Source organism: Paroedura picta, chromosome 8, assembly GCF_049243985.1.
Source record: "Paroedura picta isolate Pp20150507F chromosome 8, Ppicta_v3.0, whole genome shotgun sequence".
In the NCBI taxonomy this organism is placed as follows: domain Eukaryota; kingdom Metazoa; phylum Chordata; class Lepidosauria; order Squamata; family Gekkonidae; genus Paroedura; species Paroedura picta.
In genome coordinates, this window is record NC_135376.1 from 29,473,630 (window position 1) to 29,492,769 (window position 19,140).

The window sequence follows — 19,140 nt, forward strand, 5'->3', positions numbered from 1 at the left end:
AGCCAAAAGAGGAGGTGCTAGTATTGCCTACCTCATTGTGAGCACTGCATTGATTTGCCATTGTTTATACCCTGCTTCTCCATGTTTTATGTCCCAGAACACAAATGAGAGTAATTTAACTAATGACAGCAAACATCAGCGGAGCTCCTGACATGGCTGTCTTTGTTTATTGGCACACCTGTTGAAATGCCGCCTTCTATACAGCTCTTAATGTACAGTAGCATCCGGTCTCTCAAATGACGCTTGCTGTTTATCAGTCAGCTCTGTCTCTCTTTGAGAGACTTGAGCTGAAGCCAAAGGAGTGCTCTTGCAACTCTCTTGAAAAATCAATCCACATTCAAATGAAAGAATTGCTATTATAAGAGAGAAACAAAGGAATCCTGTTTGACACTGCCTTTATATATGGCATCCTCATACAAAATGCACCCATATTCCCAGAAAGTTATTTACTGATTGATCTTTTCCCCTCCAGGTGCTCTGATATAATACATCAATTTTGCCATTGATGTTACATTTCCATATTTTAAAAATGCATCTTCAGTTTAAATATGTGCTGAATAAATCAGTGAAGAATTGGGTTTTTTAAGCAGCATAAAAACATCTTTATTTTCCTCTCCCCACAACAGACATCCTGTCCAGTAAGTAGGGTTGAGAGAGCTCTAAGAGAAGTGCTCTGTGAGTACTGCTCTCAGAGAACTCTGACAGGCCCAACCCTACTGGCTGCATGTGGAGGGGTGGGGAATCAAACCCAGTTTGCCAGATTAGAGTATGCCACTCTCAACCACTGTACTACAGTGGCTCTGAGCCTACTCTCACCCCCAAAGTTTAAGACACTCTACACCAAAAATAAAAACATAGAGTTTTTTCCCAGATGTTTCCAGTGGCATCTTATGAATGATTTTGGATGTCAACAAGTCACTTCCAGCTCTTGTATACAATATTTTACTCTACTGGACCTAGAGACAGGTAATAATTGTATTCAGCCAGCCCTTTTTACAAAGGACATTTCCCAACGAAGAGCATCTTTTAGTCTAAAATGTATCAATGATGTCTACTGTTGGTGCCCCGAGAAAAGCAGAAGACAAGCAATATGAACTATGCATTCTAGCCAGCATTCACATTTTTGATGGGACATGGGACTGGATCCTATAAACCCTTTTAATCAGGATTTAGCACAAGGAGGTCTTGAGCTTTACAGAAACCTGGCAGAAATCACCCCTCATACACACACACACACACACACACACACACACACAATGGGAACAAGATCCCATGCAAGAGTGGGCAGGGAAATTCTGTCAGTTCTTCCATTCAGGAGCTGATTTTGGGGGAGCAAAAGTGGCTATGGGTTTCTAAAGGATCTAAACTAAGAATGGATGAGGAATAAGAGTATTTGAGTTTCGAAATCTCTTCGGTCATAAAAACAAATAAAAACCAGAAAGTCAACTTATGTGTGATGAAGCTGCCTTATCCTAAATCAGACCCTTGGTCCATCCAAGTCACTATTATCTTCACAGAATGGCAGCAGCTCTCCAGAGTCTCAACAGAGGCAGGCAATTGGTGAAGCACTTCTGTTCATCTCTTACCTTGAAAATCCTGCAAAAAGGGGTGGGGCGTGGCAATAAGCTGGCTGTGAGTTGACAGCACTTTCCAGCACCACTAGGACAAAGCATTCCCATGCCCACTAAACTGGAGCCTGGGCAACTGAACACTTTGATCAAGATGCCGTATCTCCATTGTTGTTCTCTTTCCCTCATTGTTTGAGAAAGCAAATTGCTTCTTTATGCAAAACTCCACTCTTATATCCCAGAAATTAACCTCGGTGTCGCAAAGAGGGGAGAAACATTTTCAGCAGCTAGAGCTGCAGAATCCTTTACATTCGGTTTTCTGTAATATGCCTTATAATCAGACCCACGCCACCCACCCCCTTTCAAAATGACATGTAGTTCAGAGACAGGCATGATGTTTCCCATATCAGCTTTCGAGATGCTGAATCAGCTCAATAAGCGAAGTTAAATCATTACTCTGGAACTCTAGTTTCAGCTCTTCATTTTTACATACAGCATTATTTAGTACCCTGAAAGAGCATGTGGATAACAGAAATAACATTGAAATGAAACCGTATTTCAAAACTGTGGATATTTTCTTATAAGAGCTCCATGTTTGAACTATGTGGCTGCAGTACTTGATATGCATCCCCTGATATTCCCATGGCCTGTAAAGATTCAATTAAAAGTATGTTTCAGAAATTAAATTACGGTGTGGAATTAACTGAAGGTATGAAATACTGCATTTGCCCTGACATTCAAGGAAAAGCAGTATCTAGCAATTTGCTTAATGGCTCCAAACATGTGATCTCAACTTAATAAGGGAAAGTGCCCTGAGCTAGCAGAGAAAGTACTGGGGAGAGATGTCCTATATAATCTACTAGCAGAAGAAAAGGATTAGCTGATATTAATTTGCTGCACACCATGTATCTGTCAATATTTTAAAACTCAGATCTGGCATAATCTCATTTCTACCAAAGGTCATTTCTGCCTTTCAATGCTGTCACAATGTTATGCATGGGTTTAAATTATACTGGCAGACAGACAGAGCTTTTGGTCCACCTAGCCATACTTGGTCATGGAGCCACTTTCAAATATGCTTATTGAGATGAAGAAATATATTTGCATTAACATCCTGATTATTCAGAACTCATTATTTTCATACCAGGTTGTGAACCCATATGTACAGAAGTGGATTGTTCAAAATCATCTTCAATTTTGCAATTTGCTTTTGCATATGACCTAATTCTGCCGGATTTTCACAATTCAGTAGTTTACCAAATTATATAGAAAATGTGAGAGGAGTGAAATTCAATTAAAATTATACTGAAAGAACTTTTATAGAAAAGGCAGCATCATTAAAAGAGGGTTTTTTTTTTGCTTTCTCTTTCCCATTTTTAAATTCTATGATTTGCCCACTTTAATCCAAGCATATAAAAACATAACATTAACAACCTCCCTCCTTTTCAGTACAGATACATTTCCATTTAACTGTCCTTGAGTAAACTTTGCCATTTTAACCACCCTTGAGTAAACATCCTCTGGCAGATAATGGATTTCAACAAAATGGTGACATTCAGAATTAAAAATTTTACCAAAAAAAGAAACATGTTCCTCCTCCCCCCCCCCCCGAAGACGCTCATTTACTTGATGGGATTATCAGGATACTGTAATATTTCTTCAAAATAAGATCCTCTGAAAATACTTAGAACTTACATCTATTACAATTCCATCCCACTTTTCCTCCAAGGAGTTCAGGATGGTGTACATCAGTGGTCCCCAACCTCTGGTCCAGGGACCGGTACTGGTCCATGGATCAGTCAGTACCGGACCGCAGCTCCTCCTCATCCTCCTCCCTGGCTGCTGCCTCAGGGGCTGCCCTGCCACTCTGCCGCTGGCTCACCTTTGGTGCTCTCCAGTGGCTGCCATGGCTGGGGCTCCCCCTCAGCATGGCACTGTGCAGCTACTGCTGGCAGCACCACACAGTGGGCGGCAGGAAGTCATGGCGACCAGTGGGAAAGCAAGTGGAGCAGGGGCTACCCCCTCCCCGGGCCTCAGTAAGATTGTCATGCGTTGACCAGTCCCCAGTGATAAAAAGGTTGGGGACCACTGGGTACATACTTCTTCACATTTTGTTTATCTATACAAACACCTTCTGAGGTAAACTAAAGTGACTGACCTGACCCTCGGTCAACTTCTGCGATGTGCTGAGGAACCAAAATGGTTATTATGAGCAAAGTTCCCTAGCAGAAAGGTTTTGGGATGGGTAGAAAATAAATAATTCTGTCACAAAAAGGGAATAACAACCAAAAATGCCAACTTTCTTCTCAAAGAGGGAACAAAAAACCCCTGTTTTTGTTAAATAAACTAAACTAACATTGTTTTATTTATCTGTATCAATAACAGGTATGGTGCCAAATTTTGTGCAATTTGGCTCTGATATGTCACCCCATCACCACAAACAGTGCCATCCTAGATGGGGAATGTACAATCCAGTCCTTCATACAAGCCTGTACAGTCTGACTGAACCAGTTATTACATCTCCAGATGAATATTTGGGGCAGGGGAGTGTCAACCTCTATACCTCACAACATGGAGGTTTTCTTCAACTCACATAGCTCTCTCAACAGACTTTTCTCCATATCATTATGCAAGTCTTTTAAACCCACCTATTTAATCTAGTAATCATCACCGCAGCTTGTGGTTGAGAAATCCATATTTTAATAATGAATATTAAACAAAGGATTTTTTCATCAGGCCCAACACAACACCAAGTGTCTCAAAAGAGCCCCGTCTCTCTTCATCCATAGATTGAAATGCACTCTACTAGTGATGCAAAATATTAGCAGTAATAGCTCTGGCAGTGGTTGCAAAGGGTGTTTCATACTGTTGTCACAGTGGACAGATATTTAGGATTGTGGTCTTTATAGTTCTTTGCACATGTCCTTTGCATTAATATCACCCTTTCCCCTGACCTTTACTGTACAAGTCACAAGTAATGAAAGGGTTTGTCAGGAGCCACTCTGGAATTTCTGAAGGATCAGCGTTCAGCAAACAAACTAACCAGTCGAGCAGGCTTTTGCTAACGTACATAACAAATGGATGATGCTGTTTGGTAGACAAAGAGTATTCCTTTATTAATGAGATCCAGCCTTTTTAGTGAACCCGGAATGTAATTGGTCAGCCATCAAGATTCTATTCTTCAGTTTTCTCATCTGTCAATAAAAATTTCATTCCTTCTGGAAATGTACTTAATTTAATAGACAATAAAGCTTCTCTGGTATATGTCGGAAGGAGTCTTTCTGCCTCAGAAACATCGAGAAACATTATAAATGTTAATGGTCCATTAAAGCAGAGGTGTAATGTCTAATAATAAACTATAAATTGGCTTTCAAGCATATTCTCTAGAATCTTCTTGACCATTACATTTTACTCAGCTGTTTCAGAAGAGAAGATTAACTTAATATATTTATTCAGGATTTGGTATTTTTTGCCATTAAAAGTTTTTTTTTTAATCCACAATTTTTGTTTTATTATTTCTTCGTGTTTTACTGCACACAAACTTTTTCAGTTTCTGTTTTGAAGCAGACTCTCCCCGTTCTTCCTCAGCACAACTGAAGGTCAATTTTGCACAAGGAGTATAAAAAGACTGATGGCAACTGACTTTGTGACAAAGTAATTGTCTGAACACTGGACTGTCAAAATGAATTGCCTGTACTTGGTCATGGAATGGAGCAATCAGATAACCATTTTGCTATGTGACCAGCTACAGCATACATTAACTTCTCAAGCAGTTTTGGGCCCTTTTATGTATATATCACCAAACCTCGGCTGCGCAACATGAATGCCAGATTATCACCAGAATAATGAAATGTTCTAAATTGGACAAATTTCTGAATCCATAGTTTTAGAAATCCAGATATTTGGAATTATTCCAAATATTCAAAATCCAAGGATGAATTGAGCAGGGAGTTGTGTGTCCACTGATGGGTATTGCCATGACTTTGAGTGCAGGGCAAAACTCAATGCAATCTGTCTGCATACATGGAATCCTGAATTACAGATTATCAAAAGCATTCTTGCATCTGTCTTTTTCAAATAAAATGTAGACATTGCTTTTGTATAATATCTTTGCTGTTGCCTCATCATTAAATCTGTTAGCAACAGGGTAAATGAAGAAGGAGGAGGAGGAGGAGGAGGAGGAGTTGGTTCTTATCTGCCACTTTTCTCTACCCAAAGGAATCTCAAAGCAGCTTACCTTTGCCTTCCCTTTCCTCTCCCCACAACAGACTCCCTGTGAGGCTCTGATATTACTGCTCAGTCAGAACAGCTTTATCAGTGCTATGGCAAGCCCAAGGTCACCCAGCTGGTTGCATGTGGGGGAGCACACACTCAAACCCAGATTGCCAGATTAGAAGTCCACACTCCTAACCACTACACCAAGCTGACTCTCTACTAGGAACTGGGCTAAAGCAATAAAATTCAGAACAAGCATCACTAACATCTATTCATAGCTGGCTCATGATATATTTTTAGCCAGTAACTGAAAGGGAAATATTCTTTTTCAATATCCAGGGTCCACAATCCTTGGCAATTATGCTGTATTCTAGACAAATGCACAGAGAAAACTGTCAAATCTCTTAGAGGTTCATATTCACCCTAGAAACAAAACCACTCAGTTATGTCACATGAGGGAGAGTTTGGATGACTTCATCCTGCTGTAAGATTATATCTATTATTGATGCATCATGTACTACTTTCTGAACTACAATGATGGGGTGGACAGAATATCAGAATTGGAATACTCCTGTATATAGCAAACAGCCTGCACATATAAAGTTAGCACACCAGGAAAAGGACTTTGTCCTTGAATGCTAAGTTTCCCCATGAATTCTTCTGAATGAGGTCACACTTTCAGTAGGCAATTCGGAATTACTATACCTATTCACTTTCTTCAAGTGGGTAGCTGTGTTGGTCTGAAGTAGCACAACAAAAATAGAGTCCAATAGCACCTTTAAGACCAACAAAGATTTCTTCAAGGCATGAGTTTTTGAGTGCACTCTTCCTCAGACTAAATGAACAACCATTGCTTTGTTTAAGGTCTTGTGGACAACTAATATTGTCTGCATTCCTTGTGTCTCTTCCAAATTTCAAATTATTTTTCTTCGGTGCCTGAAAATGATAATTACTATCAGTGTGACTCTTCACTGTGCATTTCATATGGGTAGCCATATGATTGCAAGCATTTGGGAAGAGGATTTGTCAACTTGAGCATCTCAATAATTTATATGTGTGCTGTAATACATTTGGAAGGCATCTGTATTGCAACTATTTGTTTGACGATTGATAGAAAAGCTGTAAATGGCATCCTGTCCGGGTTAACCTGTCTACACGAGGTCATGAGATAATGGCATGAGCATCACAGTATTTACTTTATGTACAAAGGAGTCACTATCTAACGTACTAGAAGAGAAACTACCATTTCAATTTGCGTCATGGTTGCATTCCTCCATAGGCATAAAGCATTCAAACAAGTTAGATCATTAGAGAAGTTCTGTATGTCAGTGGTAAGGTAATACTGAAAGTGAATGCTGCATAAGACTTAGGTCTAGAGGAATATGTGTATGTATCTGAAGATGTGAGCTCCTCTTCACTGACAGTCTTTAAGAAATGGCTGTACAGATACTTATCCTTGATGCTTTAGGCTGATCCTGCATTAAGCAGAGGGCTGGACAAGATAGACTGTATCAAAGGAAGTTGACATGCATAGTCCATCCCACCATCTCACCCAATAGCCAGGCAATTCATGGCTTTTACCCTCCACTCCCCCCCCCCTCCACAACACGCATCTGTTTGTCTTTAAATCTCCCAATGAAATGTAGGTAAATTCACTCTCCATGCCTAGCCAGGGAGGAAAAATGTACCTACTGAAGTATTTTTACACTGTGTGCATATCAGATATTATGGAAATGGAAGTACATTTTGACCTGTAAGCTTTTAAAGATATTTAGATGATATTAAAGATATTTTAAATGTGAATATATAATGGTGGAAGCCCTTTAATGAGCTGATCTATTGCATCTTAGAACCTAATTTTATACTACATTTCCCCCTGAATTCTCTTTTGGGATTCCAGGATCAAATGAGTATTGTTAAGTTCTCTGCTGTGAACTTAATCCCAGGAACATGTAGATCTTGTTTGAACCAAAGTTATTGTGACTCTAGATAGGAACTTCAGCCTCCCCCCCCTCCTTGCCATTTTTTAAACCCAAAATTACTCTTTGGTACACTGTTGGTCACTGGGGAAACCTAGTTGTGCCCCATCAGCTCATGTGGAGCCCCCTCCCTGCAGTAAGGCTCATAGCAGCTCCCCAAATGTGTTTCAGATTAGAAACAGAGACTAAAACCCCCTCTCCTCATATGTCACAGCCCTAACCCAGTTGGGCCCTTGCATACTTGACATTAAGTTCCTTGCACAATAACACATTAGATTGTGAAGATCCTGGAAAAAACATAACATGTAGTATTATATCTGTATTGGGTTCGCTGAAGTCAATGTGACTTACTTCCAAATAAATATATTTGGGAATGTCTTGTGATTTTTCTGGTGTTGTTTGGATGTGTCACCCAACTCAGGCAGAATCTTAATGAACAGTAAATAAATTATTTCTATGTTCACAGTTATTGGTGTTTGAAGTGTCAAGAAGACTCAGCTCTCACTAAATTCCTTTAGTCTTCCTAGATTTTTACATCCCCCTCTTCTCTGTCATTCCTTCCCTCTCATTTTCTAATTTTTTTTATCTGTATGCAAATGCCAACGTAAAAGGGAATGGAAACAGCTCACCCCACCCTGAAGTAAAGCATGTTCTTACATTTGCCAGTGGGTTGCTCTTCAATGTTTGGCTTGCCATGGATAATGAGAGGTTGAGATGACAGCTGTTCATTACAATTACTTCTTCTTTACAAGAGCTTAACTCTGCTACTGCCTGGCTGGCCCATTTCTGTTAGCTCTAGCACAGGATAAAAACTCCTGCCAAACTCCTCCTCCTTTGCAACATCTGTCTACTTATTCCTGGGAATGAGCAAAAACAAAGCTGCACATGGTGTCATTTCAATGCTACAAACAGGAATGACCCTTTCCAACAATCTTCAATGGTAATGGATAGCAATTCCCTACTGAGTATTCGGTGTGTTTCTCTGTGTGTGTGTTTGGATTCAGGTGAACCAGAAGGGGAGGAAAAGTTATATGAAGGGCAGAACTGTTGCTATATAATATGGGTGCTCAACCTGTGACATGGCAACTGCCTAAGCAATGAGGATTCATACCTTTCTGGCTCAGCTTCAGGGCTGGGGAATAGAGTCAGGTTTGCTCTCTTGCCTGAGCCACCTCACTGCTGCTGTGCTGTTGGCTGATCTTTAACTCAGAAAAGGTAGAAGAAGCAATAAAATCACCAGGGCATGTGTCCTCCCTACCATGGTACCACAGTGGATATTAGAGTGGACTTAATCAATTGTCCATCAACCTAAATGACTTCCCCTCCCTCCACTTGGCTATTAGCAACGTGCACTGGAAGGAAGGAAGGAAGGAAGGAAGGAAGGAAGGAAGGAAGGAAGGAAGGAAGGAAGGAAGGAAGGAAGGAAGGAAGGAAGGAAGGAAGGAAGGAAGGAAAAGGTTTTTAAAAAATCTGAATATCAAGAAGCTGAAAATATTGGTATTCCCAGTCATCTGGGTTCCAAATACTGGTCTGGTATACAGATAAAATGGTTTAGAATTCTGATATTATTCAACTTCATTATTCCCTACTGGAATCTTTCTGGGAGTTTTCAGTAAATAACACCAAAACAATAGCAGGAGTGCCAGTGCCTGTCCACTAAATAACCCCCAAGTTTCAAGTGGACCAAGGTGCCATATGGGAGGAGGATTCTATGCTTTCTTCAGGACAGAAGGGCAAGCAAGGGCAGTTAAAGCAACCACTGGCCAAAAGCCTCTTTAAAAAGACAGAACTAACAAGCCAAACAACAACAACAATGCAGAACCAGGGAATCCCAGCAGAAATTTGGAAAAATGTGACAAGCTTAAAACAATACACAAACGGCCCGAGATTCCAACCCAATGTCAAACTAGAGAATCCCCCAAGCCAAACAAAATAGGAAGTTCCCTGTTGCAAACCTGACAAATGCAAAATTGGACAATCCAAGGAAAGACACAACTTAAGAATCCCAAGCAATGTGAAAATCAGAGAATCCACAGCAATCCACAAACCCACTCCAATGTTGTAAAATCAACAAAACCAATTTCAATAGATTAAATGCCAAACTATGGGAAGTTGATACCAAGCCCAGGAAAGACACAGACACATGGGTTAAAATGCCTAAACTTAGGCTATTGTTCTTTGGTCATATTATTAGAAGACAAGTCTCAGTGGAAACAATAGTAATGCCAGGAAAAGCTGAAAGTAAAAGAGGAAGAGCCAACATGAGATGGATTGACTCAGTCATGAAAGCCACAGGCCTCAGTTTGCAAGATCTGAATAAGGCTGCTAACAGTCAGACGTTTTTGTCATATTTTGGAAGTAATTTGATGGCACTTAACATACACACACAATTTTTTTTGTATAAAACACCCTGATACCATCCAGACACTTGAAGATATCTGAAAAATGCCCACAAGTATTTTGGGGCAGGAGGGGATATGTATTTGGACTGGATATATCCAAACCCACATCTCTACATTCCCCCTAGTGATTTTCTTGTTATTCTTTATTTCTCAATTAAGGGGAGTTTTTGCAGTCAGGCATTTTTACAGTTGTGCATTTCAAAATGTTATTAGCAGATATTTTAAAAATAGGACAGTGTACAGGATGAACATAGCCAAGTTGAGTGACATATGATGTTCACTGTCTGAATGCCTGTTTCAGCGACAAATACTCTGGCAGGCAAAGATCTCGCACCACGAATGCCAGTAGGTAAGCCAAAAATACCCGGCCTCCTTATTGCATTGTGAATGGATGCAGCTTCTCTGACATTAATAGCTGGAAGTAAAGCCCCAAGCAGTTAGTGTACTATGATCTGTTAACAGTGGCATTGAACTAATTTCCAATAATAATTAAAACCATTTCTTGTTCCTTAGAAACTTTGGAACTGTGAATGATGCTGAAATAAATGCTGCCAATCAAAGAAGAAGAAGAAGAAGAAGAAGAAGAAGAAGAAGAAGAAGAAGAAGAAGAAGAAGAAGAAGAAGAAGAAGAAGAAGAAGAAGAAGAAGAAGAAGAAGAAGAAGAAAGTCTGGACACATATACTTTCAAAAGACAACATTATTTGATCCTGTTTTCTCTTAATCACCACATGAATCGGGTATTCCTTGCATGATCGCTGAGTGCTAGACTAAAATTAGGTCAGCTAGAAACAAAGACTTAACTGTATGCAGAGGAGAGATACCTTAATATGAGCTTGCTGGGGAAGATCTCTTCTCTAGTGTGTTCCCCCCCCCCAATATAATTAGCCGCTTGTAATAATCTATGTTGCCATGAACTGCATCTTATCATAAGCATTCTTCATACCAGTAATTGATAAATGCATTACTATTACTTCCATTCCTGAGATTCTTTAGAGCCAATATGCAGTGCAAGGACGTGCTGCGTATATGCTTGTGATGTGACATCACCATTTTGAGAACAGAAATAATTACTGCACATGTCTGAATAACACTACCTTTCTGAAAGGAACAGACCAGTGGTCCATTCAAGCCAGCATCCTATTTCATACAGGGGTTTGGAGAGATTTACTGTCTCTGAATGTGGAGGTTAGTTTTTAAGGTGCCACAAAACCCCTGTCCAGTTTCTCTCAGATGCCCTTCAGCAGTCAAAATGGGTATGGATCCCATGAGAGAACACAGATCTCCCTAGATTCATTCAACGGATGTGAAAATGGGGCAATGTGAGCCACCCACCTTCCTAACTGAAGGGCTGTTCATACCTGCTTGACCATCACTTGATATCTTATACCACTCATAATATATCAATGGCGACAGCCTCCATCGACATGTATAATGCAGCATGAGGTAAAGTGGCATGTATCTGTAATGTATGACATCCGATGGCTGTCTCAGTGGTAGCTCAGCATGGATGTTTCAGCCCCTGAGCCAGGCACAGGATGTGTACATTTTGCCACCCAGGAATCACCTATTTTGCCTCTTCTATGGAAAAAAAGGAAAATGAAATGCCAGAAAACCCCCAGCACATTCTACATTCTTCCTCTCCTTTACCGCCAAAGCATTTCCCTCCCCACATGGTTGCTGGAGAAGGCACAGTGGTGCTTGTGTACCAGACAAGACTGTCTGGAGATTAATAGATAGTCTGCTCACTGTTTTGTTCCTAATCTATCAAGCACTCAAATACATGTCCTGTGTATAATTAAAACAAGACTCTCGAATGTGCAAGGAAAGAATAGATTTTTTCCCAGGCCAACCAGAGTCCAAATACCTTTCATGATTAAAAACTTCCTAGATCAAACAGGAACAAACTTCTCCAGCACTGAAGATCATGTTGAAACTATATCACAGACATGATTGCTGTGTCTAATTTGCATGTAAAATAAGCATCATTCATGTGTACCTCAGAGAATGAGGCACAGCTGGGGAAACAAAATTGGATCTATTATTCAATATTCTTATTCTGAAAACTGTTCAGCTCAAACATGACCAAAATGAATTGGATCTTGGTATGGGGTGGGGGGGAGTGTTCTGATACATAGAAAATGCTTATATCCTTAATAATTGCAATTATTGGTATTTAGGGCAAATTAAGACTGTATTTATGTATAATGTTCATTGTTCATTGCACGATTGCATCACTAAAAAGATACAGAAACTAGTAGAAAAGAGCAAGAGGCCAGTAGCACCTTAAAGACTGTTTACGCACTGGAGGATTCATGCTGGGCTGCAGGATGGAGTTTTAGTCGTGGCAGGTTGCCCCACCTGCACTCACATGGGGGAGCATTTCATCCACCCCCCATTTGTGCTCCTGCACAGGAGTTGGGGCAGTGAAGTTCCCAGTGCATAAATGGTCAGAGACTAGCACAATTAGCTACAAGGTATGAGCTTTCCTGAGTCACTGCTTCATCTGAAGTGACTCATGGAAACCCATACCCTGCCAAAAAATGTGTTAGACATTAAGGTGTTTCTGGACTCTTGCTCTTTTCTACTTCTACAGACAGCCTAACATGGCTACCTATCTTGGAATGTTATTATTCTAAGAATATCTCCATATTTTTAGGATTCTTCTTCTTGTATTTCATAAACATGAGGTCCTTTTCCCCTGCAGACAAGGTGCCATAGTACAGTGGCAGATTATTAGTTTTTTTTCTGTAGTGGTCTCAGTTTCAGTCCCATAAGACAGTCTTATATCAAGCCAGGCCCTGTCTCCCTCTAGTTCAGTATTGTCTAATGTTAACTGGCAGGTAAAAGGTAAAGGTATCCCCTGTGCAAGCACCGGGTCATGTCTGACTCTTGGGGTGTCACCCTCCAGAGTTTTCATGGCAGACTGGCAGCATCCCCCTAAATATGAGACCTAGAAAAGTCTCTAGTTCTTTCCTAACATGCTGTTCGTTGGGGGTTGAACTGAGAACCTTCTGCATGCAAAACATTTGCTCTACCACTGAGGTACAGTTCTCCCCTCACCATGTAAAGGATTGCAGGCAGATAATGTGGAGAAGAACTTTCTTGGCTTGAGAGCTAGTGCTAGTCAAAATAGACCATACTGAATTAGATGTATCCATGAAGCTGTAATTAGTGGAATGGATCTACGGGAGCCAATCCCTTGAATTATGTGGCTCTTAAGCAATTATGTATACATGCCTTTCCTTTATGCAAAAATGTGAACTTTGCTTTAAGCACTGCTGCCCCAGACAATCAGTGTGTTAACCCTGATTAATACTTAGATAGGAGACCAGCAAGGAAGTCCGGGTTGCCATATGGCAAACTTTCTCTGTATGTCTCTTGCCCTGGTGTAGTGCAGGCCTAGTGTGTGTGTGTGTATTGCTAAAGTGAGCTGCTGAGCATGCTGTTATCGCAGTGCAAGTAGAGAGCACAAAGAACAATAGACGCTTACATGCAAGAAGCTTCTGTGTTTGAGTACAGGCCTGAAGGCCAAGAGAGATACATGGATACATGTTATGTGCAAGTGACGTTAATAAAAGATGCCGTGCTTAGGGGGGAGCTGGGCTGGAAGTTGGCAGACTTTCCTTACCCTCAAATACCTTCATGTGTGTCTGAATCTCTCTCATCCCAACACCCTGGGAAATGCCTATGAGGTCACTATAAGTTAGCTGTGACTCAACAACTCTTTCCTCCCAACAAAATTCCCTCTGCCAGTGATAAAAACCCTTATCTGTCTACATGGAAGACTCTGGGTTGCAACGGAATCCTTCTCAGTACATTGGCAAGTGGAGGACCTCTGTTCACCTTATGGTATTTATTAACTCCACTTGCATTCCACCTCTGTCCCAGTAAGGTTCTTTGTTTTCATGAGGCCAGGAAGTGAGAAGTCTGCCTACCTTCCATGGCATCTGATGGGCAAGCCAAAACTGCCTATTTGTCAGGAACAGGACTGGCTGCTGGCTGTCCTGGGGAATATTGACCTTGTCAGAGGTCAAGCCAGTCTATTAGGTCATCTGTCACATTGGTTTACTGGATGCCTTGAAATCCAACATTAGTCCATTGAAACAGCCCTTCCCAGGTACTTTTCAACCTTTAAGAAGTCTGGGAGTCTACAGCAAATTCTTACCAAGCCTATTTCCCCTTGACCAATCATTCCTACTGGTTAAATATTTGTTACCGTTTTATTGCTTCTTCTTGTTTCCGGCGCTTTTCGTTCTTTTCTTTCAAGTAGGCCAGGTTTGTTTCGTTTCTCATGCGATCGTTCTCTCGAGCAATGTCAGACGCGTTCTGTATCACCAAACCGTCGTAGGCCTTCATGCCCATATCTTCAATGTACTGGAGAAAAGTGCCCAAGGTGACCTCCTCCTGATTAGAATTCATCCTCTTGCAGAAAATAATAAACACAGGCAAACACTTCCTGTGAGAGAAAAACAAGCCCAGGAAAATCAGTTGTTTCTGCTTCCTAATAATTTCTTTAAACTCAGCAAGGAAGAGTACATCGACAGTTTGGAAGGGGGTCTGAATTGTATCACGTGGAGCTCTTTTATTACCTTTAGCAAATTACGTTTGTCAAGATACCCTTTTATGGTTGTATAGAAATATGTATGGATCTTGGAAGCGGGCCAGTAATGTGTACACATCAGATCCATGCATGCATCCAGGTTTATTGGATTACTTTTATTCCAGCAATGTCTCAAGCTAAATATATCAACCTCTGAACACTTCCTTGAGTGATAATCCGTATAGTAACTGGTGTAGTGTTCTACCAGTGGGAAGCTTAGGGTCAAACTACAGGTTCGGGTTTTTAATAAGTTGGGTCCAGTTTATATGGACACAACCTGGGTTCTCGACAGCCACAGAGCAACTGCAACAAAACAAAGAGGATTCCACTTGGGCTTGGAATTAGGGTTGCACGCTTTGGCATGCTCCAGCTGCTTTGGTGAGCACCGAACCCCGAGGTGGCATGCACCATGGCGCAGAGGGAACGTGTGGCATTGGTGGTGGCACACCAGACATTGCCTGCACACCAGTGCAGAGCTTTGTACCTTTTTAATGAAAAGGCTTGACGAGAAACAGGAGCCCTTTCCCCCCTGCCCCCACAGTGGTCTCCCAAGACCATTTGGGCTGTGCCTTGTTTTTAAAAATCCTGTTTCTTTTATTGGATCAAGGAGAACCTGAGTTAGGTGTGAAAAGGCCAGAGCTAGTTCATTAAAAACCCAAACATGTACTTTGGCCCTTAAAAGGCTAAGGTGCATGCATTAATAATATCCAAATAAATAGAAATGTTATTAAATTGAAATGGATCACTGATTGGTTCCAAGACAGTGAGTGCAGAAACTAGTTGAAAACTATAGTCCCATATTGCAATGAGAGCCGACCAAAGATGCATTAGCCAATTTTTTTTTTAATTGGAAGGTATACAAATTGTTTTTAATAGGCCTGGGTATTTCCCCCCAGATTGAAAGTATTTGTGGTTTTCCCCCAATGGGAACTATTGTACAGAGTTACCCATAAGGCTAATACTTTCTGGAGAGCCAGTTTGGTGTAGTGGTTAGGAGTGCGGACTTCTAATCTGGCATGCCGGGTTCGATTCTGCGCTCCCCCACATGCATCCAGCTGGGTGACCTTGGGCTCGCCACGGCACTGATAAAATTGTTCTGACCGAGCAGTGATATCAGGGCTCTCTCAGCCTCACCCACCCCACAGGGTGTCTGTTGTGGGGAGAGGAATGTGAAGGCGACTGTAAGCCGCTTTGAGCCTCCTTCGGGTAGGGAAAAGCGGCATATAAGAACCAACTCTTCTTCTTCTTCTTCTTCTAAAGGATGCATTTTGAATCTTACAATCATATGCAATTCAATTAAACTGAAGTTCCTGGATTTAAGTCAATTGGGAGTAAATCAACTACCATTCACATCTGCCTCTTTAACTGGGCTGTTTGGTCTCTTGGAACCAGTTTGGGGAAATGAGCTTTGGATGAACATCAGAGAGCCTGATGGTAAATAAATTAATAATATGCTGTTGATGGAGGCGAAAAGTAAATACAATGAACATTTTGTAGCTATAAGGGTCCCTCAGAGCCACTTTGGTTCTTGAATATCTAAAATGTCCAAGTATCAACATCTCTAATAAAACATAGTATTATAATGAATACTGGGCTGTCACTGGACAGTGGAAATGGAAGGGATAACAATTGGCTAACAGCCACATTCATGATCAAGGTGAGCAGGAATTCCTGGTGCACCACTTTCATCACCATCCTAAGCAGAGCTACATCTTTTGAAGGCCACTGAAGTCCTGGCATGAATGCTTTGAGTCTGTTTGGGCTTATGTTATCAGTCTCTTAACCACTGCACTGCCCTGTAATAGTTCCCTCCACTATAATGGATGAGACAAAGTCAATAATAATTTGATCATCAGTTTGGTAATCTGAGGTTTTATTAAGTTACTCTTGAAATTATTATTGGATATATTAGATTTCTTAAAATACATGCTGGAATATCTTCGTTTAAATATTTCTATATTTGGTCTTCTAAGAATGTCCCCCATTCATTCCCTGGCATCTCCCATTTAAAGGAATAGGTAGCAGGTAGTGTGCTACCTGAGACCCGCAGGAGCCAATCAGAGGAGGCAGTAATGACCTTGATAGACCAAGGGTCTGGCTCAGTATCTAAAATGTATGTGTACCTGGGCAGAAACCAGAATAAAAATATGGACCACTGCATGGCTTAATTATACTCTCTCTGCAATTTCATTGATAATTTGGTGAAGGTCTGACTGCTTCTGTATTCACTTAAGGCTAGTTGTGTTTTATTTTTTAGTGTAGCACAGGATATAATTTCTTTTCATCTCCCTGGCAGGATTTATATACAACTGCAGGAAAGCATAAAGTATCTTACAGTGTAATCCTATGTACAGCTACTCCATTCTAAAGTCATGGACCTCCAAAGGCTGAGACTGGAGTAACTCTGCATAGGATTGCACTGATACAATCAGCCAATCCAATCATTTGTCAGCAGGGAAGAAATGAAGCTCACGGGTGAATATTTTATTTTTGATGCTTGCTATTCCTGCCAGTTTATTGTGAGGTCAAGCAGTTCAGTGAGTAATATTTTTCCCTATGAGTGTTTCCATGACTAACTCCAATATCATTATAACAATTCATGTGCAATTTCTGTAAATGCGAATAAATAATTGAGTGAATTTGCAACCTGGCAATGAGGCAATCAAGCTTCTCTGCCTTTAAAAAAATGTGCTTCTGATATGATGAACAACTTGTAGAATCCAAATGGAGAGATCACCTAAGTGAAGTGGAAATGAATATAAATGAACCCCAGTTTAAATTTGGGGTCACAATTCAATTGGCCTAGAGGAACACATGTAAATTGCTGTTGTATGTATGTCTTCTTCTGACATACATACAACAAAAATTGCTGTTGTATGTATGTCTTCTGACCTCCATCAGCAATGTCCTTCTCTACGTGATGTGGGATTCAGAGTGGGACTGATTTAGTGCTCTTCTCCTATTTGCCCTCCTACCAGGCAGCTACTACCTGAGATGTGATGGGGAGTTCACTGGGGAGTTCACATAGCCAGCAGATGTTCTAGCGCAGGACGAGGGTTTACCTGCTATGATCCGACCAGGGCTATGACCTGCTATTTCACAAGTTTTCAAGTACATCAGGATATGCAGTTCTGATCTAGCATGTGTAAGATGTTATTGTATTTGTAGATACTCATTCATTTCAGTGGCTGAGGAAACTCCTCAAAATCAGAGGGATATGACCCTCTGAGTCCTCCATTGAAGTAAATGGAAAGAGCCTTTTAGAGGTAGGAGTCTAGAGTTTGTGCTTATACAATGAACATCTGGGTTTGGACTACATACTGTGAAGTGGCTACCATCCTAAGGATTGCCCAGTAAGCTTCTCTGAGTGTATAGATTCAATGCACACATGCAAATTGCAATAGGCGAGCAGCTCCCTGCAAATTTCCTGTTGATTTTGTTCCATTCGTAAATTAAAATAAAAATCTCCCAAACAATGTTGGAAGCTTCTTCACACTGACTACTTGCCATATGCATTTGTTAAACTGCAATCCTTTAGCACCCTGCAATTTTCATGTGCAATTGCACTCATTTTAAAATCGGTGCTAAAGCGAGGGGAGGGGATAACGGTTGAAAATAGGATAGTTCTCATAATAGAGATCTTTCATACGCAATATGAATGGCACATTTCCAATTGGTTTTAATGGCTACACATTATATTTTTAAGCACTGCTGGTTCTCTTTGCAGACGGATGGAAGAATGTAAAGTGAAGAGCCATGTCGTTCGTGTGATACAATTCCAGCCTTCCAAGAGCTGGAGCACTTGTTCCGTTTCTGTCATGTCTCTCACCTCTGCATGTTTACTTACATGTGCATTTCCAAGTACAAGTATTAAAGCAGCAAAGCCATAGATGTTAACCATTATTCCGCTATTGGTACTCAGGCTCCCCTTTCATATTGTGCTATGCTGCTTGAATTGTTTACAAGATAGTAAGTAAGTGCAAAGAGATGAGGCCACATTCCATTTCCACCAGACTGCTGACCACAGCACTGTTCTTAAAGACCTAATGGTGCTGGGGTATTTATAGTGTGTGTGTGTGTGTGGGGGGGAGAGTTTCCCTTCTGCAAAGTTTCTGCCTTTTATGGCTTTCAGAAGAGATAAATGATTTCTCTGATAGCCATATTGTTGATGATGCTCTTATAATATGTCTGGCTCCTGCCTTGTTAATGTTTGACCTTATTTTTTTTTAAGGACATGACTTCCAATTCTACATGTTTGCTCCTCCTTGGAGTCAGGAATTAGAGTTCTGCAATTGGTTGCCCTAGTTATACATGGAAATGGTGTTCACTAACTTAAACAAGATGCATCTTGAAAGCACTGGAAGTGTAAAACTAAC

The 19,140-nt window shown here is 40.8% G+C and overlaps 1 protein-coding gene across 8 annotated transcripts in view; it reads right to left on the reverse strand.

Moving 5' to 3' along the window:
• NYAP2 (neuronal tyrosine-phosphorylated phosphoinositide-3-kinase adaptor 2) overlaps positions 1–19,140 on the reverse strand; it is a 190,800-nt gene that overhangs the window by 169,431 nt on the left and 2,229 nt on the right. For all 8 annotated transcript variants that reach the window (XM_077348868.1, XM_077348864.1, XM_077348862.1 and 5 more), the window contains one exon: positions 14,381–14,620. In XM_077348868.1, the coding sequence (XP_077204983.1) occupies positions 14,381–14,583 (203 nt within the window). In that variant the 5' untranslated portion in view covers positions 14,584–14,620. The remainder of the gene's footprint in view (positions 1–14,380; positions 14,621–19,140) is intronic.